This window comes from Saccostrea cucullata, unplaced genomic scaffold (genome assembly GCF_032062105.1).
Source record: "Saccostrea cucullata isolate Sc308-1 unplaced genomic scaffold, CSIRO_AGI_Scuc_v1 ctg27, whole genome shotgun sequence".
Lineage (NCBI taxonomy): Eukaryota > Metazoa > Mollusca > Bivalvia > Ostreida > Ostreidae > Saccostrea > Saccostrea cuccullata.
The window spans coordinates 369,012-390,683 of record NW_026920935.1 but is presented as its reverse complement, the minus strand read 5'-3'; the positions used below and the strand labels follow the sequence as shown (position 1 = coordinate 390,683).

Here is a 21,672-nt window from a genome sequence, read left to right as displayed (position 1 = left end):
ATTTAAAAATTAATCGGGAGGGGCGGAAGAGGGGTTACAAATCGGGAGATTTTGCCTCCCGCCGGAAGAATCACATGTATGATATCAGGTCTGGCACATATTTTTGGTGAATAAATTTGTTAATGGCAGAGTTGTAAATCATAAATGCTTCAAACATGTATATTAGCTAAAGATCTACATCATTTTAATGTAAAAAAATCATCCCTTCTTACATTACAGTTAAAGAATAATTTATCACTGTAAAACAATGATTTTTTTTTTCTAAAAGAACAGTTTAGATAATTTCAGACAAGCATTTAAAGTAATGCCAACTTAGTGGAACAGAGGAAACTCGGATTATGATGTTGACTTGTTCATGATACAATGAGTACAATACATGCTAGCAAGATTATTATTGGCAAAAGAATAAATGTAGACAAACCTAAATCTTCCATTACTCTCTGGTTATAGTGTTGCATCAACTACCACTTGTTAAGTTTGTTGTCTTGCTTCCGGTGTGAAAATAACAGAAATATTCAGAGGAAATCCTGAATATACTTATGAAAGATGACAATTCATATGTGGACTATGTAATTTGTACTTCACTTCTATAATCCGTCTATAAGGACAACTACACCAAACCACTCAAATTGTCCTTTAAAAATGTTAAAAATGTTAACACACAACTTAGTAAATTTTTTGTACACATATTCCGGAACTACTTCCGTTCTAAGTGGAATGCACTCGTGCCCGATCTGATAGGGGCGCGGATCCTTTTAGAATAAATTCGAACTTTTGTTGAGGGCAAGAAAATATCTTGTTAATGTTTTATTGCATATGAATAACTTAATACCTATTCCATGAATATACATGGGTGGTCAGCTTTATTATGTAATACAATATTCTTTAAAATTTTATTTTTTATCCAAATTCTTCATTTCATTGGCCACTAAAATGTCAAAAAAAATTTAAAAAAAAAAAAGAAAAAAAAAACCAAATCTGTTCCCTGAAAAAACAATCATCTATCTACTGCAAGTTTTAATCATAACAGGCCACATAATTATATAGCTACATGTACCACCAAAACATTACCCGGGTCACTCATCTGGAAATTGGCCACATCTGAGGGCAACCAGTTGGTCCAGTTAGGGCTAATATTTTCTTTTGAATAGACTTCCTTCTAGACTAAAAACATTAACCTGCATGGCTTGGCCATAGCCACTTGTCCAGAAAATAAATTTTTAATTAAAAGGTCAAATTCAACATATCCAATTGGGTTTAGATCCCAAACTTTTCTTAATTACCAATTTTCGCTTATTTTTTCAACACAGAGAAGTTTTGTTTGTCATAATTTAATCCCATGAATGATTAGAACTTTACTCCAAATAATAAATTTATAAATTTAATATGACTTGACATGTGTTTAAAGCTGTAGGCACATCTTACTTTTCTACACCTATTTGCACACCTTGTTCAGTCTTTTTATTTTTGCTTCATTAGTATTTTAGCTTTCTGATTTAATTGATTGTATGTTGTTTAAGTTCCATTTATCAGAATTTTTCCCCCAATAGAGATGTCATCATATACTGGTGAATGGCTTTAATTTAGACCTATACTTGGCACATGAGGATCATTAATGAGTGCGAAATTTTTATCCTATCAGCATGTACTGTGACAAGATACCAGGTTTAATGATAAAATAAAACACTACTCACAATATTATGTCATAAAATTATTTATTTTGTATTTATATTATGGCAGACATAGCCCATGCCTGTCCAAAAAATTCAAAACATATATGAATTGCTATTACCAAAATATGCAAAACTATTTTAAAAACATATTTATCCGCACTGTTCACTTCAGTCTCACACTCTGTACACAATCATTCCTCTGAACACTCAATAGCTGCTCCCCGACACAAAGACTGGATTCTGTGAACGTCAGGTTTTCTGACTGGTATCCCTGGAGCGGTAGAACACCCCTTTACTTTTGAGGTCTCTGATTGTACTGGGGTGAAGTCGGCCTGTCACAGAGATAGCGTAGCAGCCTTTCACAAATCTTCCTGCAATAAATGGACCACTTATACTTACAGAGAAACATATCAAAACAAAATTTCTTGCAGCAAACCATGGAAAAGAAGAGCACACTCTGACTGGATTAAAACATGTGTTTAAACTGCTTCAATATGTTGTACTCATGATCATGATCTCTTTCTTCCTTATATTACATCAAGAATTAAATGTTTAGCTTGTCAATGTGAAAGAAATATGATGAAGTGAAATGGAAACAACTGATGCATCAACTAATTTTTCACTTCTCTTTCCAACAGAGGTCTTTCAGTCTTGCATTTTATCATCTCTGTGAAATTTGTTGAGACTATAAATATTGTACTGTGGATGTCTCTTCAAGGAAAAGTCAGTACAACATTTTTAGTCTCAACAAATCTCATCAAGACTGATATATATACCCATTTTTCTTTACTTAATTTTATTCAAAAATTGTGAACCTTTAAAGGATATATCGGTAATTTTTGTAGACAGGTGAAAATGAATTTGTTGTGATTGTAAATTCCTTTAAGATATAATTATTGTAGACAGAAATGAAAATCAATGTAGAGTGTCTGAAATGCAATCTATGCTATATACTCAAAGACAAAATAAATGTATATATTAGGAAAGAGAGGTAACTCTGTCTATGGAACTCACTTGCTCAGTATACATTAGGAAAAAATACTCTGAAACAGAGATTTTTCATTTTCACTTACCAATCCTCTGCCATTTGGCAACCCAACTATCTTCTGGTCCCATTAATGCTATTAATCTGTAAAAGGAAACAAACACTTAAAAAATACACTAAACAAACTATAAATTGTAACTTGTCCTGAACCATTTAAATTTTCGGACAATATTGTTCTTTTATCAGAGCAAATTAAGTCCACTGCAATGAATGAATTATTGACAGCATGCTCATATAGCTGATTACTTACCCATCAAAGTTGGAGCTTGTACAGTCATAAACCTGTTCTCTGTTGTTCTTCATACGCAGATATTCCTCACAATTATCACAACCGTCATACTCAAACTGCTCCAGAGTCTGAAATTGAGGACATATTAACATTATGAACCTGAACATTTGTCCAAATAAATTTGATGAAACTTTATAATCTGAAAACTGACAATATACATGTAGGACTTGTAGGTAAATATTAGCATTGAATTGTTATGATATCACTTGTCACAGGCATTGTTAACCAGGGTATTAAATTTTTTCAGTTGTTGATCATTGTACACATCTTATCTTTGAATGAAGGAGAAAATAAATCTACTTCTACTCTCGCAAATTGTATACATGCATGCAGACACAAAAAAATAAATAGTTGGTACTTTCATAGATGTGTATCCTGCTATACAATTGTGTTCAAATTCCTTTTCAGGGGCTATACACAATATTAATTTGTGGTTAAATAATTACTTCTTGAATAAAATACATCTTCTGCTTAAAAGTGTTCAAAAGAAGCAATGTTAAAACTCCCTTTGCTTTGGGGATCATTTCTTAAAATTTCATAGTACAACTGTACCAAATATAATAAGTCACATATGTGGATTTATTGGTTACCACACAGGCAGGGTTCGACACTAACTTTTTTACCTTGGTGGACCGCAGGTCCACTTGTCAAAAATTATTGGCGGACCTTCTCAATATCTGGTGGACCTCTATAAATGTTTGAATTAATGTAGGAATCATTACATAAGTCATTAAGCTAACTTTAATATATACCGATTTCAGTCAGACTTATAAAGCATAAATCTAACCAGTCAACAGAATCAAATCAAAAAGGGACTAGTCAGATTTTTTGTCAGAAATATTGTTGTTATTAAAAAAAAACAAAACGTATTAATCTACAACCACTCCCCCCCCCCCCCAAAAAAAAAATTAAATTATTATCATTAAGTTACATTTGTGAAAGCCTAAAACCTGCATTTATTTTGCTTCCAGATTAAATTTAAAATTCCAATTATTAGTTAATTTGTTCAAATATTAAACAAGTGAATTTTTCATATATTTATGGCTAGATCTTTTTCTTTAAGTACGATGTGAGATAGAAACATGTATGTGTATTAATAATTTTTTTCTAAATTTATTATTTATTCAAATAAGTAGTGATATAATGTATATCAAGAAAAAATGAAACTGCAGATTAATTCATAAAATGTAAATTACGCCTATTTGAACATCTATTTAAAAAAAACAATCCATAAATGCAGCTGTCAATCAATTCTAATTATCTCCAACTGTGTGCGTTCAGGCGTGAAGCGATTTTCACACCTTTCTATGCATTACGTTATGGATATATGCCGAGTACTGTTCTATATGTAAAATTATCAGACTGTTTGAGGCCCGTTAGGGCCGAAAACTGTCTGATAATTTTACATATAGAATAGTATGAGTAGAATTTTACATATAGAATAGTATGAGGCATATATCTTACTTAAAACATTGCCATTTAAATGTCCAAAAATTACCTGGAGGAGTCCGATAATAACACAATGAGAGTTTAGGCATCAATTGTTTTTTACCCGTCTAATAAGTAGACAAAAGAAAAGAGACAGTAAAAAAGTGGGTGAACTGTTGTTTCATTTCATTCATTCAATGGGCAGTCGTTTAGATAAGCAGGACATGGGTCCGATGGGGAGGATTTCCTTTTTATTTTGGAACATTTTTATTTTTTTGTGCATAAATTGACTTTGATACAGATTTTTTTTATGGTGAAATTACTACTGTCATCCTGGAGTTTTAGTTTATATAATGGAAATTCTCAGGTTTTTCAAGTGCAGCCATTTGGAATTAATCCTTATTAAATAAATAGATTTGCCGATTATTTCTCAGAAATGGATTTAAATTCGATTATTCCAAGTGCTGTATCAAAAACACTTAAAAGCTGGGAATTATTAATTTTGAGGATGGTTTGAACTCGATTTTTTCCTTGGATTTGCTAGTTTGAAGCAACTTAATTTCCTTGCGATTGTTTTCCCTATTTTTTTTTGGGGGGGGGTGTGGAAATATTTAACTTATTCCACTCTTCTTTTTGTTTTTAAATACCGTCCGATTTTGTTATCATTGCCGTCCGATAATATATTATCAGACTGGTAATTATTATTATCGGACGGCTACAGGTAAATTTTTAGACTGCAAGAACAAAGGCATGATGTCACAGCAATGTTTTAAGTAAACAGAGGAGATACTGGCTGATTTGGCACGGATTTTTCATGCTTCTTATTCAAGGTCCATGTTGTATGTTCAATTGCGCCTCAATATTATTGTTAATATTGGAGTTATCAATTTAACATGTAAAATATATCGAGTTGCTAGGTCCCCCTGTTTACCTAAAACATTATTTACATTTACATATATATTTATTTTTAGTAAAATACAGGTATGGAGGAATTAATAATTTGAGTTATGGATTTATGAAAAAAAAAACCCTGGAATTTCACTTTTTTTTTTTAATACGGTGTTTAAATTTTAAGTGGACCAACGGTCCACTTAGTCCAGAATGTTTGGTGGACCTTCCAATTTTTTGGTAGACTCGGGCCGCCGGTCTACCGTTAGTGTCGAACCCTGACAGGCACTTCTTAATGTGTTCTATTGTAAATGGTAAATATCCCATGAACTCAGTTTAATGATAGATTCTTTCTGTGTAAACACAATGTTGCAAAATAAACATGGGCAATAACTCGAACTCAGTGCATTTACTATGAACAATCAAGAGAATTTCGAATCAATCATGGCATGTAAAGTTGAAGCGAGATAAAATGTTGAGAAAATAAGTTGAATTTTCATATTATATTTAAGATTTAAAGGCATACACAACATCAAACAGGTTTGTTATTATTAATTTGGAGGTTATTTTTTGTGCAAATCCTTTTGTATTCTTCAAAATTGTTGTGGAGCGATTCTGCAAATTTTTGCTACATTGTAAGTATATGGGAGGTATTCTAACTGCTTGTCCCGAGACACATTTAGATTATTCTTATCCTAATTTATGAAGATATCTAATTGATAATAATTCAGCACAATGAGAAACAATCCGAGTTCACAATCCTTGTGTTGATCACACAACACACAAGGAATTGAACAAGTCTTATGCGTGTTATACCGTACAATTACATCTATACATGCATATGGCTAACAGAACAGGCATTGTAAAGTATTGTAGGCCTTTATATGTATAGTGATCAGCTGATTTTACTAGCCCTCACTCAGTGTTACTGTTAACTAAGACCCAAACATGTAACTTAACCATTTGATAACAAAACAAACAGACTAGCCTAATGGTCTTCACATAATAAGTTACCTTAACAAGTGAACATAAAAGGCAGGCTCTTAAGTTTCTTTGGTCCTTTGGTACTGTTTCAAGCGACATTGTCCACTACTGATATTAAAATTGAGCTTGATATTCCGCTTTGGAACTCACACACAATGACACAAATGGATACAGGATTTATTTTTCTTGTCCAACGTAGTTAACTATTTCATTTAATGATTCGGATTCTAAAAATACGCTCAATATTTCATGACAGTCATTAACATGAAAAATCAAATAATTCATTATTCAAAAGATTTATCATTATAATAAAATCTAACGTGAAAATAATTCAGTTCATCCGATTTCTAGGTTTGGGGATTTTAAACCGAAGCATTTTTAGTCGACTTACTGTATTTAATTCGCGCAAGAATATTTCGAATTTTTTTGTTCAAAAGATTGACTTATTCAAAACAATATACTAGTTTAAGTATATTTTGGCAAATTAATGAAATTAAATAAAATGCTTTTATCTGTTGTATTCACACTAGATTTATATCCATGTAATCTAACTATTTGTTGACCCACCGGAAGTCGCATTTAGAAGTACATGAGTGTTGTTTGGCAATTTAGCCGAATTCTCCCTGTGACCTGAACGGGGTTTATTTTTTGGGTCGTTTTTGCCGTTACTATTTATTATGCAATACGACCTTTGTTGCCCGAGCGTAACATAATTTCACCTTTACTTTCAATATGTAAATTACAAAGAATGACAGAGTAAGATTTATTCCTCGCAAGGTAGTGACAGAAAACATGTCTTTTTGTGGATCTAAAAACAAAGCTAGAAGTGTTGCAGAGGGTGTTGTGAAGAATGAATGCTTTGTGGATGTTCTTAACATTGTGCCACATGCAATATTTTTGCTTGTCAGTTTGTTTATATTGATTGTGTGGTGCAAGTCTAAGTACTACAATGCAACAACATGGGTACATTTCAAGGGGCACAATGTAAGATGGCTTTTTTCACTTGCTTTGGTTATCATAATTGGCACCGAAATTGCAGAAGGGTTTATGTCAGATTCCCAAGATCCTGACACTGTAAATTACCATGTCTTCATACCACCGATCATTGCCTTTGTAGCAACTATATTGACTCTTGTATTCTACCATAACATAGAACAGTGGAATTCTCCAAGATTTTTACTTATAATCTTGGCATATTGGATGTCGGTGTTACCAATAAAAATATTGAAGGGTGTTTCATTGCACAAAAATGGTATATCTGTAGCCCATGTGAGAGTGTGGTTAACTTGGATTGATGTGGCATTCTATGTGATATTACTGACGGTTGAACTTAATTTACTAAGAGTCCAGGTAAGATTGAACATGTTGAAGTGAAAAGTAGAGCAGTAGGCTAAAGGTCATTTAAAGACAAATTAAATTTGTCCCTTTAAATTCTGAATTCCTACTAAATTAATGTGTAAATAGTATATACCAGTACAGCTATACTGGTACATATAATTTATAATGATCGAAGTTTGTTACTTGAGAAGAACAATTTATTAAAATAATTTTGAAATGGACTGTCTTATTGCTATAAATTGTATAATTATGATGACAATGGTTTAAAATAATTTAAATTTTTACAACAGAAATATGCCTTCTTCAAAAATCCAGTGCCAGCAAAAACCCCACCTGATCTTGGAGAAAGCAAATTTGTATTCAAGCATGTGAACTTTCTATCCAAAGTAACATTTTGGTGGCTAAATGGATTCCTTTCAGATGGTTTTAAGAAACCCTATGAGCAGGAAGACCTTGGACATTTACCAAAGGTTTGAAGTTACACTTTTTATCGCTTTTGTCATCGAACAGTTCCTATTTTTCTATATAATCAACTCTGTAAATATTATCATCATTCCAGATGAAATAAAAAAAAAATGCACAGAAAACAAGATAATTATTAGAGACAAATAAAATAGCATAGTTAGTATTTCACATGCACATCATGCACATGTTGAGAGCTACTGATGTCGAAAATTGAATTAAATATCTATTAAACATGTTGTATTGATTAATTTATTAAGGGTCATAATTTTGTATTTATGTGTTTTGTTGAAAACCAAAAGAGACTAAAATTCCATGCTGTAAATTGACATGCATGCCAACTTGTAAAATCAAAATGGGGATTTATTCATTAGCTCATTTTTGCAAAGCTGTAAATTCCTGACAGTTTGTCTTTGAATTAATAATAATTCTATATTTTGATATAGTATTGGTGTAGTGAGACTTTTATTTTACTTGCTTGAACAAAATGCTGCAAAAATTGTATTTAACAATCATGTTTGAGAACAATTAGAATGCTGAATTGTTGTTTGAATTGTAAATTACATTCAGCATGTTCTGTACATGCCATAGTGTTGTGTTTGTGTGTAATACACATTTACATGCTTTTATTAGCGTGATTAGGGTTGTCAGTCGTAGAGGAGTGAGATAGGAAATGGGGTGACAAAATCGAGTGTTCGGTAAATAATTCAAACAAAAACCCAACAAGATTTACATCTGTCTTTGGTTGGTCAGTTGAGTTATCAGGGCAGATAAATGAGGTCCATTTCACATTTGTTGTATGCTAATTATAATATATATCCTTGTCAATATTCATGTAAGGTAAATAGGGAACTTAATCCAGAGAGGAATGATGATATGAAATCTCCAATGTGTAATAACTTGGTTAACTAAATCAGGTGGTAGAAACTTAATGTAGACCATGTCAGTGTATTGAGTTCAATCTGCTGTTTGAACAAATAAAATCCATTGAAGTAGAGCTGACCACAATATCAAGTTAACATGTCCTTTCACTATTGAAGGTTGTAATGCACTCTTTCATTGATAAGGTTGACCTGCCCTCAAGAGGGATTGACATAATCAATAGGTTATTATTTAGGACTTATAGGATATACAGGTGCAGGACTTTTAAAAAAGGTTGATTCAGAGACATATCACACAAGTGTGGAAAACCTAAATAAATACTATTACAATAAAATTTTTGAAAGTCTTGATTGAATCCCAAACTTTATAAAAATATATATATGATTTAAATTTTATCAGAAAAGGAATTTGAGGTGTAACATTTTCGAAGGAAACATCTGATAGATAGAGTTAACTAAGGATTGGCTTTAAACAAATGAAATATCTAGATAGATGGTACCAAAAAAGAGGACATTTAGCCATTTACTTAAGTGTAAGTCAAGACTGATCTTTAACCTTTTACAATTGATCTGTACTCTTATCTAAGTTAAAAAATGTGACTAATGTGTAATTTCTCTGTATATGTATATGTGTATGTATAATAAAATCATGGTCATCAGATTACTATTGTACAAAAAAAAAATAATAAAGTAAATTTATCAATTATGCCTTTTTATCATAAATATAATAAAAATAGCAAATCATTCTGACTATAGATTTTATGGATTAATGATTGACTATGTTGGTGTTATGGGATAGTGGATATCAAATTCTTTTATCATAATATGATGATTACCTTTGCCCATTGATTGTTACTTTTTGATACAAGTAAATTCAAATGTTAAAAAGAGAGAAAGATTTGATAATTAATATTAAATTAGTAAATAGTTCTGACAGAGATGTATCGGATTTCTAGATAAATGAATAGTTTTATCAATTTTGTCTTTAAGAATTTTTTTAAACAAATATTGAAGCTACCTTGTGTATGTTTCTGGTATATAACTTTCAACAGTAACATGATAGCAGAAAATTATGACAAATGCACTCTTTGAAGACTGCTCTAGACTAGAGTTGCGGAGTAAGGAGTTGATCCTTATATTGCAGGATGAAGTCAGATGATGAAAAAGATTCCTGCACTGCTCAATAGCCTTGAGTGTAGCACAAAATTGCAAATGGTAGCATCTCCATATGAGTGAAAATCTGGTTCAAGATGTTGAACATACAAACAAAAAAATTCTCCATGAATATGATACACGTCTAGCACATGTATTGTCCTATACCCCATAAGCTTATAATACAAGTGAATTTGATAAAACAAAATCCAAATGAACCACACAATATATATCATATATGATTACTATACAATTTTGTCATGATTTTTGATAGTTTTAAAATAAGGTATATAAGTTTAGAAACCTTTATTTGCAACTTACAATTAAATCACATAGTTGTGTGAATTAAAGTTTAACACCATGAACACCATACTTCATATAAAGTAAAGGAAAATTAAATCCTTTTAATTTCCAGCTATTTTGTTAATTGCTTTTATTTTAAATAATTTCATCAAGTTAATGAGATTAAATCTTAATGAAAGAAAATTAATTCCATATTTGAAAAACTTTTTCAGTTGTGGCGGTCAGCTGGGTTCGATCGCTGGTGGCCAGATAGCTCATTTGGTAGAGCACCTGACCTGAAGGCCTGGGTTCGAATCCCTGTCTGGTCCACTGCATTTTCTCCTTTCCCATTACATAGTCATAAATTTGGTTTAAGATGATCAGCAAACAATTCTAATTTCTTGAGAAAACAAAATAGATTTTTTGACAGAAGAATTTTTAGGCTGACAGACACATTTTGTCAATGTATCCAACAAAGTCAGGTCTAATAGGTACATGTCAACTGTATAGTTAATAGGTCAACCAGATCAGTAAATTAGGTCAATATTGAAATGGAACTGGGTCTCCTGAGTCTTTGAATGATTGACTCCATCAGAGTCCAGTGGAGATATGAGTGATGACTTAAAAGTCTGTCCACTTACACGTAAGGTAGAGAGCAGTGACTGATAATGATGGAACACAAGTTTTCTCGTGAAGACTAGCTGATATACATGTAATTGTTAATGCATAATACAGGCAGTGTTTATCTCATATCAATTATAAAAAAGTCATTGTACACTTTCTAATAGTAATGTCAGGTCAAGGTGTTTTTTGCTGTAACAATATTGATATTCATATGACCCCATACCAGATATTGTAATCCCCAAGTAAAACAAGAAAGAAGTCCTAGCAAAAAACAGATTTTTTTCCAAAAATAGCATCAATATGATTGTGAAATAAAACTTGTTGCCCACATGGTGCAGTGGGTGGTACATTTTCCCTAGAGTTGTGTGTATGGAGTTAATCCTTACATTGTAGCTTTGATTTCCACTGTGGGATGCAGAAACCAGTCCTTTGTTTGAGACTTTTTCAGGGTACTTAGATGCTGGCATAAAAAATTCCTCACTGCTCAAAGGCCATAAGTGCCAAATAGAGGTCTAAATATGCAGTCTGGTCTCCACTAGTAAATGGTGTCATCTAAATCATGAAAAATGTGCAAATGGATCTGTATACCAGTAATTTCTCTATTTATTCTTCCAGTTTCCACTTTACTTTGCCAAAAACTTGAGATATGCAGTGTATCAGGATTTTTTATTTATTCTACAGTTTTTTAAACATTATTAATCATGATTAACAAAAGCCACAGTCCTTAATTTGCTTGCTTGTATAGTATGTGTCTTATACATTTGTATGCTATCTAAATCATTTAAATGTCATAAAGTTTATAAAATCATGAAAATGGAAAAAAAATCTCCATCAATAATTCAAAATATTTTTGATTTATTAAATGAAAATTGTGAAGTCTTTGAAATATCTATATACATTTGCAGGACATACAAGTGGAGTCTGTGTATAGAAGATTTAAGGCTGTATTTGAGGATGAATTGGTAAGTCTTCTGTAATCAGCTTGAACAAAGTCATAATTCTGTAGCTCATTTACCTAACATTTACATGTATATTTTGTCTGATAAAAAAAAACATTCTGAGATTTTAACTTACTCTAAAGTTAATTGAATTTCAACACATAAATTACCAAAAAATTAGAAGACTTTGTGTAACTTTTCCCCCATGTTTTGCCTAAAAGCAAGGGATATTTACTACAGATCTGAATCTGTTTCTCCTCTTTGTAGGACAAAAGTCAGAGAAATGGCAAAAAACTCAATTTCCACAAGGTGTACCTGCGAGTCTTCTGGAAGAATCTATGTTTGGCCGGCTTTCTGCGTTTTTTCGGAGACATCATCCAATTTGTTGGACCTTGGTGCATTGAGCTGATTATAAATTATGCATATGAACAAGTGAAACTCAAAGAGGACAGCCATCTAACCAATGGCAGCTCAGCTGTCTCTAACATCTCCCAGACTGTGGTCCTGTACAATATCTCCTCAGCTTCCAATGGCAACCAATCTGTTGTCATGACGACACCTCTAAATATGGTAATGTGATTATCATTTATAAGAAAATGTGGCAAATATTAAAATTTGGAGATTTCCCACCCAGCTATGCAATTTTTATGACATACTTGATAAAAGTTACAATGTATAATTTTTTTTCACTTTTCAATGTTATTCAATGTTGTTCACCTGTGTATTTAAGAAAGTCAGTTTTATTAAGTTAACATTGCCCTATTACTCAAGTCACTTCAACAACATACATGGAAAAGAAGCACAACAATATATCATAACATGACTAAATTATTGATTGCCTTTCAGGACGTTAATAGTTATGTAACTGCCAGTGAATTCTTTTCTAATGGGTATGTTCTGGCCGCTGGGCTACTGATCCTCACCGTAATACAGAACAGCTTGTGGCAGCAGCACCACTACCTTGTCATATTAGAGGCTGCTAAACTGAGGGCCTCCATTCAGGTACACCTGCACTAAGTGTCGTTGTTTTATATTGTATTTTTTTGCCTTGCAGACCATGCATGCTAGATACATTACTGTTGCGGATTTTTTCTCCAATGGTTATGTGGTAGCTGTGGTGCTCATACTAACAACCACAATACAAGCTGCATGTCATCAGTTCTATGGATTTATTTCATTAAATACGGGGGCCAGTTTGAAAGTGGCTGTACAGGTACGCTTTCTAATTAGAGCACTGCTTGATTCCTAAAAGAAAACTCTAAAATGTTGTATTTCTGATATAATTGCCAAAATAAAGCAAAGAAAAAGCAAACTCAAATTCTTAGCTAGAATTAGATAAGTGCTGATAAGATCTAAATAAAATATTCAGACGCATCTTGCATTTACATATGGATTCATTGTGTAGGGTATATGGTGCTAAGTAGTGTATATTTCACCCATGTTTTGGGAGGTGTATTGTAAGTATGAAGGAATAATCAGGGATTGATTTCTTAACAAGGTCATTAGGAGGGTCTGAAAGTTCAAAGGTCATAGATCAAATACAAAATCAACATCAGAAAAAAAACATTAAATGCTGATAAGATTCAGAAGCATCTTCTATTTACATATGGATTAATTCTGTAGGGTATATGTACTATAAAGTACAGTTAGGTTTCAGCCATGTTTTTGGAAATGTAGTGTCTGCCTCAAATTTTCTCTATATAAATTTAATGAAATTTTTATGGTCATTAAGAGTTAAAAGTTCAAAGATCAAATACAAAATCAACACCAGAAAAAAATCCATTAGGCCTAGAAAAAAAATATGTTTGTTTCCGCTTTCCCGACCGACCCTAATTTATAGTGCCGACCCTAAATATTTTTTTAATGCTTTTGTCCCATGATGTGCAAGATTTCAACCAGGGAATTATAGCCTCCAACTTTGCAAACTTTTCAAGACAGAAAGAAGTTTGGGTCACCTTTCTATTATAAGTTAAGTCACAGTAATGCTTGAAAACACCATTTCTTTTGTCATTAATGTTACTTCTATACATGATTTGATTAAAGAAGCAAAAAAAAATTTTTTCAAAAAAAAAAAAATTGCCTACCTACCTACCCTATATTTTTTCAGCCTGAAAGTGGAAACAAACATATTTTTTTTCTAGGCCTTAAAATATGTGATCAATGTCTTTCTAACATAAGTGATGAATCAGAAAAGTACGTAAGTTAAAATGTTGTAGAAATGATTGATAGCATTTCGTGGTACCATATATTGCCACTTTGGTCTAATGTAGTAATAAATTGTTTCACAGAAATCTGTTTGTGTATAATTATTTAGTATTGATCAATGACTTTGTCTTTTTTCATTGGTCACCAGTAGTTATCTCAGTTGAATGGTGAGCAGTATAACCTAAATAAAGAAAACTTTAATATGGAATATTTACTGGGATAAATATATATGCATGAATAATATTTTGCCTTGCCTAAATAACAATTGTGTATCTTTAGTTAAAAAAAATATTGGCACTCCCATTGACATAATATATGTACATGTATTGCATGGTCATGTATTTTTATACAAGCAACATTATTATTTATTATTATTTAAATTTTTGAATACTTCACAGAATGTTATTTAATGCTTGATGCACTTCGTTGGGTTATCAGATCTATCAAAAACTCTGACACTGTAATAGGTCACACACAAATAATGTCACAGGGTCTGAGTAATGTGTTAGAAGATTAATTTCTTTTAAGTTTTTCACTCATTCAGTGGATCATCTCAGGAGAGCACTTAAATCATGTGGGGCTTGCTGTGGTGCATACTACTTATTTTTTTTTTTGTGGTTACAGAATATGATAATCTTTGAGTCCTTTTTATCTACATGTAGATCTGAATTATACATGTATTTTCTGTGGCTATCATTTTCTATCTTATTTTTTCTTCTGCAATTTTGCATATAGAGTAGATTTAGCTATACTGTAATCCAAAACACAGTCTATAGATTGGTTGTAACATGCCTTAATTAATCAAACTCGACAGTTTAGTTTGGCTTTTCTGTAGTGAATTATTTAGAGCAGAATCTGAAATGTTCACAACTGGGAAAACTAGGACAATTAAGATATTCTTAATAGAAACACAGAGATGACCTTGACATTGACCTAGATTTAGGTGAATGGAACATATTCATCTGTGTAAAGTTAACTTTAGATTTCACAAATATGTTTTGGGGGATGCTTCCTACCTTACTTGCTATTTTGACTATCAGGTTGTATATGTTGACTTTTTTGTCGTCTCATAATGGTATGAAGATACACTTGAGGAGCACACATCTATCTCATTTATGTTTCTGATCAAGTTATTTAAGACTGATCACTATATTTATCACACTGTGAATACTTTGCAGTCTACCTATATACTGCCTTTTAAAAGTGGTAACTGTATCTTGTTACATATTTTTAAATTGCAAGCAAATACATTCATTTATTGCAAAAAATATTGCAAAAATGTTCATTAATCTAATTTCTTAATTTGAATCTTTAAAGAAAATTTCCTAATGCTGTACTATTTTGATGAATCCATATAAAGTGAAAGTACTATGGAAAGGTACAATTTTGAGATAATAAGGTTTGACTGTAATAGAAATAATAAAGCCTAGTTAATCTCTTTGAACACAGGCAATGGTGTATAACAAGGGACTGCGTCTGTCTGGGCTGGTGATTAACTCAGGGAAGATGACAATGGGACAGATCATCAACCACATGTCCCAGGATGCCACCAACATGATGATGCTCTTCTTCTTCATTCACTACATCTGGAGCGTGCCACTGACGGTAAGACAATTCAACGTCCTCAGTTAACAGAATTTAACTTTCACCATAATTTTAGAAATTTGTTCTGTTTGCATGACTTGCAATACTGGTAATATTCAAGCAAAGTATTATGTGGCAGGTGTCTGCCCTTTAATATTTCAGCTGGGTATTGAAGAGTAATGCATGTTTTCTAACATTTTAGATCGTGATAGCGCTGGTGTTGATGTACATGAAGATGGGCTGGACGGCTCTGATTGGGGGGTCAGTGGTGGTGATGTCTGGACCACTCCAATATCTGGTGGGCCGAGGCATGTCTAATATGCAGAAAAAAGTCATGGTAAGCCCATATTTATAGAAATACTTTATCATAAATCACTTCCTTCTCTATACAACCAGGAAGCTAAACCTCAAAGATATTAACAGGAAGATAAAGAATTTACATCACATTTAGATAAAGTTAGACATGCTTTGTCTGAAGTTAAAAAATAATACGTAGTCAATTGTAAATCTGTGAGGGCAGTTCTATTTTCTAAACTGCATACCCCTCAATCATCTGTTTACATAAACAAAATGTAATACTTATAGGTGTTGCTCATATTGAAGATTACATGTGTATTAAAAATAATATACATGTGTATAATATACGAGGGTTGTCCAAAACGTTCGTGGACGGTGGCTTTTTTGTCAAAATTAATGGTTTAAGATATACTTATTGTATACCAAAATGTTAGTTATGAAAATCCAAGTCCGAATAGTTTTGATTTTTTTGTTTGAACTTAATATTTTGGCAAAAATTGCGGTTATTAAAGGTCGCCAATAATGGGCACGGACCAGGGTTAAAATGCCATAAACTTTTAAATAAAGTGTTGTGATTTTATTGATAATTTTCTTTAAAAAACGAGACAAATCTTAAATAAATAAATCGATTACCAACATTTTCTGACACTTTAAGTATTGCTTACTAAATGGACAGTGAGAATTTAATCGAAAACCGCAAGAAGTACGTTTCAAAAATTGACAAAAAAAGCGACGTCGGCCATTCGAACGGGACAGGTCTAATCCTACAATAATGGTTTAATATGGTTGAAACGACATCAGACACAATATACTCATACAGACAGCTTAAAATTATTGGAATATATTTAGTCTGTTGATTTGTAATTTGTAAATACGATTTTTCAGCGATGTGTAAAATTTTGGAGACACTACAAGAAGTGGAAAATCACTGTTATTTGATGAAAAGAGGATATCCTTATTCATGACCTTGTTATAAATCTAGCGCCGTCGGACTGGGCTGTGCAGCCTGTGTATACGAGTGCTTATATTGATTGTGCTCTTAAATTATCATGTTTATTGTTTTTAATTTTAAAAATCAAATCAATGATGGTCTAAACATAAATATTATTGCACACAATTGGCAGTCTGGCATAATAAAGAAAATTAAGGTGTGTCCATGAATGTGATAAAAATTCAAATCCATATTTTTGATGTTAACATGTTAATTAGCGTTGCGTCAGACTGGCCCGTGCGGCTTGCATATATACAAAGTATTTATACCTATAATGTTCATGATATAGTGTTTTTGAATTTTTGTATATGTACTAAATAATGGTCTATATTAAGAAATTACCGTACACTTTTGCTATTGCAGAGTTTATGTAGAGAATTAAGCATTTGTCCACAAAATTTTTGGACAACCCTCATATATGTTTTTTTTTTCTCATCATTTTTAGGCACAATCTGACAAGAGGGTCAAAAAGTGTAATGAGGCCATTCAGGGCATAAAGGTCATCAAACTGTTGGCCTGGGAGTATTTTTTTAGGCATGAAATTGAAGCATCGAGGAAGAAGGAATTGAAAGTACTCTTTATCAACAGTATTTTCAGAATTCTTTTCAGTATGTATACACAGGCATTTTAAAATAAAAATTCTGTCATGTTCTGTAACAAGGGAGAAAACTTGTGATAACCATAAAATAGAGTAAATCAAATATTGAAAGAATAATACAAAATTGAAAGAAAAAGAATGAAAAAAAAATTAGACATTACATATCTTACAACAGTGAAGATGAGTAAAGATGATAATATTAACAAAGAACCCTTTTCTTTCTGCAGCATTCATTCTTGTTGCTGTTCCAACCATAGGAACCATGGTGGTATGTATGACACAATTTCATGATTTTCAGAGATTATTTGGAATGGGAACCTATTTTCATTCATTATCATTTTAGCTCTACTTTTGCTTTTTAGTATAAATACATGTTGATATTTGATTGTAATAAATAGTACAGATAATGGCTGGGCTTTAAATGCACTAATTCATGATAACACAAATCAGTTGATTAGGAAGATAGTGCTAAATTTTTAGTGCAATATTTTATGTACATTTTTAAAACATTTTAGCTCAAATGAGACAAATGTTCAAGTGAGCCATTCATATGTATTGTATTATTTGTTGTGATTAAACTTTCCTTATTTCAACTCCTTCAGAATCATAAGGCCATTCACATTCAAACTTTGCTGTTAATTTAAAGATGTAGAATAAATATCTTGCATGTAGCATTTTCTAACCTGATTTTAAAATTAAACTAAGTTTGATGCCTGATATTTCTCCTTTGCAGACTTTTATTTTGTATCCAAAGCTGGAGGATAGTCCGTTAGATGTGGGGAAGGCTTTGTCTACTCTAGCCTTGTTTAACATTCTGACCCTCCCCATGGCTCTGTTTACTCTCTTCTGTACGACCTTCATCACCGCCAGGGTCAGCATGAAGCGACTTCTGCGATTTCTCCTGGCTGAGGAGACAGAGGGACTGGCGGATAAAAATAAGACTCTGACCCAGAGTGTGGGGATCGATACAACAGATCCGGAGGTAAGGATTAATAATCATGGAAAAATTACAACAGATCCCAAGGTACTGGTCTTGTAGTGTAAACCAACTTTTATTCGTGTGAGAGAAATATCCACGAATTTTGCGATTTACTTTAATTTACGAATATTAATTTCCATGAACCATTTATTTTGGTTTATATTGGTAGACAATGTTTCCATAATCATGAAAATTAATTGTCCCGGATTGATTTCAAGCTGACAAATCGTGAATAAAAGATCACGCGAATAATAGTTGGTTTACAGTAGTGTAAACATTACAACAGATCCCAAGGTAGTGGTTGGAAATGCAAACTTTAAATTATTGTAAAGTGAAACTGTATGTGAGGAAGTATTTATTGCATTAAGTGGGGGAAGGGAATATTATACATTTATTGCATGATAGTGAGGGAAATATGAAGATTTATTCAGCCAAGAATAAGTCTTCATGTTTCCCGAACATTCATGCAATGAATTGTTTATTATACCGAAACAAGCAAAACCTTTGAAATAAACATAAACTTTCAAATTCGGCACTGCTCTCAAATTCACTTTCATTTTTAGCTCACCTGAGCCAAAGGCTCAAGTGAGCTTTTCTGATCAAAATTTGTCCGTTGTCTGTCATTGTCGTCGTCGTCGTTGGCGTTGTCGTTGTTGTAAACTTTTCACATTTTCATCTTCTTCTCAAGAACCACTGGGCCAATTTCAACCAAACTTACTACAAAGTATCCTTGGGCAAAGGGGATTCAAGTTTGTTCAAATGAAGGGCCACGCCCTTTTCCAAGGGGAGATGATTATGAATTAGAGAAAAATTAATGACATTTTTAAAAAATCTTCTTCTCAAGAACCACTGGTCCCGGAAAAATGAAACTCATGTGGAATCATCCTCAGGTAGTGTAGATTCAAGTTTGTTCAAATCATGACCCCCAGGGGTAGGGTGGGGCCAAAATGGCCGATCAAATTTTTACATAGGAATATATAGGAAAAATCTTTTAAAATCTTCTTCTCAAGAACCACTGGGCCAGGAAAGATGAAACTCATATGGAATCATCCTCAGGTAGTGTAGATTCAAGATTGTTCAAACCATGACCCCCGGGGGTAGGGTGGGGCCTAAACGGCCGATAAAAGTTTTACATACGAATATATAGGAAAAATCTTTAAAAATCTTCTTCTCAAGAACCACTGGACCAGGAAAGATGAAACTCATTTGAATTCTTCTTCAGGTAGTGTAGATTCAAGATTGTTCAAATCATGACCCCTTGGGGGTAGGGTGGGGCCAAAATGGCCGATCAAATTTTTACATAGGAATATATAGGAAAAATCTTTAAAAATCTTCTTCTCAAGAACCACTGGGCCAGGAAAGATGAAACTCATGCGCAATCTTCTTCAGGTAGTGTAGATTCAGGATTGTTCAAATCATGACCCCCTGGGTTAGGGTGGGGCCAAAATGGCCGATCAAATTTTTACATAGGAATATATAGGAAAAATCTTTAAAAATCTTCTTCTCAAGAATCCACTGGACCAGGAAAGATGAAACTCATGTGGAATCATCCCCAGGTAGTGTAGATCCAAGTTTGTTCAAATCATGACCCCCGGCGGTAGAGTGGGACCAAATGGCCGATAAAAGTTTTAAATTGGAATATCTAGGGACACCTTTAAAAATCTTCTTTTCAAGTACTTTAAAGCCATGCTTAGTGATATTTATAGGGAATCATCCTCAGGTAGTGTAGATTCAAGTTTGTTCAAATTATGACCCCCTGGGGGGTTAAAATTCAAGACCCCCCCCCCCCCCCAGTAAACTTTTACTTCTGATCTGATGTGTGCTTTTTCCTAGCCAATTGCTCAGGTGAGCGATGTGGCCCCTGGGCCTCTTGTTTACAGAAAGTTACCAAAACCGTTTGGTCAACACATTATTATCAATTTTGTGACGTAAACCAGGCTATTGTGAGGTCTACTACTCTCAGGAGTTTTCTTTAAACGAACAATGATTATTGCGGGAAAATGCATTAAGTATCCGAAGAGGTGGAATATGATGAAAAGCATGCCGACTGCCGTGAAATATGAAGTTTTACGGCCCGATCACGTGATAATCTAGAACCAATCAGATAACGCGTTGTGTAGAATAATTATAATGAGGTATAATAAACTTATTTATCCCATGTTTACCCCTTTATCGCACGGATATGAGTCATTGGATAAATTTTTCATATCCCACAGTTAAGTGCAGTTATGACATCACTGCAGTTATGATGTCACATTGGTTTTTGCCTTAGCGTGATGGAAGTAAAATAAAGTGGAGTGCAATATAAAACAGTGTAAAACATCGGTTGTGAAGCATTAAACATGGGATAAAAAGAATCTCCCATGATTTGTAGTTTAATATGACTTTTATCCTATTGTTGTGAGTTTTATCTCCTCGCCAAGGCTTGGGGATAAAAATCACATAACTTGTTGGATAAAAATCATATCCAACTACAAATCATGGGAGATCCTATATTTAGATAATAGAAGATAATACTAAGATGCCATTGAAAGTTTAACATGTTTAAAAATATAATGTAACAGTTCTTTCTTTTTATTACAAAGAAATATCCCCCCCAACACACACACACACACAAAAAACTCAACTAAAACTTCATTTTCTTCATTCCTAGGATATCAAAATGGACACCATTGTGGAGTATCGTAACGGTACAAAGAAGACTTCTACAAGTCTGCATAAAGATGACGATTTGAGCAGTAGTCAGAGTTCATTAGGGAGTAACCTGTCGCGTACCCCCTGTCACAGCCGACACAACAGTAAGGGGTCGCTGCGGGAGATGATGGAGGGAAACCGACGACTCAGCTCCCAGACGACACATTCCTCCCACTCAGGGACAGGTAACCAGCTTATTGTATTCTGTAGCCTTTTGTACTGTGTATCAGTTGTCTGCCTCCTGGGCATAAAGTAGACATTCTGATGTTCAAAAATCCCAAGAAGAAACTAACATAATTTCCAGTTTCCAAAATAAGAGCTCTTGACATGCATTTAAAAT

General features: G+C 33.0%; 3 protein-coding genes across 3 annotated transcripts in view; 1 reads left to right on the top strand and 2 right to left on the bottom strand.

The window, feature by feature from the left end:
- Positions 1–697, bottom strand: part of LOC134258719 (paxillin-like) — a 29,641-nt gene extending 28,944 nt beyond the window's left edge. Inside the window, exon 1 of the mRNA XM_062741272.1 lies at positions 422–697. Coding sequence (XP_062597256.1) covers positions 422–458 — 37 coding nt within the window. The 5' untranslated portion in view covers positions 459–697. The remainder of the gene's footprint in view (positions 1–421) is intronic.
- Positions 698–1,696: 999 nt separating this feature from the next.
- Positions 1,697–6,486, bottom strand: LOC134258681 (transcription elongation factor SPT4-like). Its single transcript, XM_062741225.1, has 4 exons — positions 6,338–6,486; positions 2,969–3,075; positions 2,747–2,802; positions 1,697–2,044 (listed from the first exon to the last, which is right to left on the bottom strand). The coding sequence occupies exons 1-4, from the start codon at positions 6,404–6,406 to the stop codon at positions 1,923–1,925; spliced, it is 354 nt and encodes a 117-aa protein (XP_062597209.1). The 5' UTR covers positions 6,407–6,486; the 3' UTR covers positions 1,697–1,922.
- Positions 6,487–6,891: 405 nt separating this feature from the next.
- The window catches only part of LOC134258718 (ATP-binding cassette sub-family C member 9-like), a 28,808-nt gene continuing 14,027 nt past the window's right edge, over positions 6,892–21,672 (top strand). The window contains 12 exon segments of the mRNA XM_062741271.1: positions 6,892–7,657; positions 7,936–8,115; positions 11,952–12,008; positions 12,252–12,554; positions 12,831–12,986; positions 13,039–13,197; positions 15,639–15,794; positions 15,976–16,110; positions 17,507–17,669; positions 17,887–17,927; positions 18,393–18,641; positions 21,292–21,517. Coding sequence (XP_062597255.1) covers positions 7,100–7,657; positions 7,936–8,115; positions 11,952–12,008; positions 12,252–12,554; positions 12,831–12,986; positions 13,039–13,197; positions 15,639–15,794; positions 15,976–16,110; positions 17,507–17,669; positions 17,887–17,927; positions 18,393–18,641; positions 21,292–21,517 — 2,383 coding nt within the window. The 5' untranslated portion in view covers positions 6,892–7,099.

What these genes read in the sequence shown, in the direction of transcription:
- LOC134258681 (XM_062741225.1), bottom strand. Translation starts at nt 6,406, where the DNA reads ATGTCGCTTGAAACAGTACCAAAGGACCAAAGAAACTTAAGAGCCTGC. An exon ending in TTTTATGTTCACTTGTTAAG is followed by an intron (nt 3,076 to 6,337) that starts GTAACTTATTAT and finishes CCTCAATTTCAG; the next exon opens with ACTCTGGAGCAGTTTGAGTA. An exon ending in ACAAGCTCCAACTTTGATGG is followed by an intron (nt 2,803 to 2,968) that starts GTAAGTAATCAG and finishes TTCCTTTTACAG; the next exon opens with ATTAATAGCATTAATGGGAC.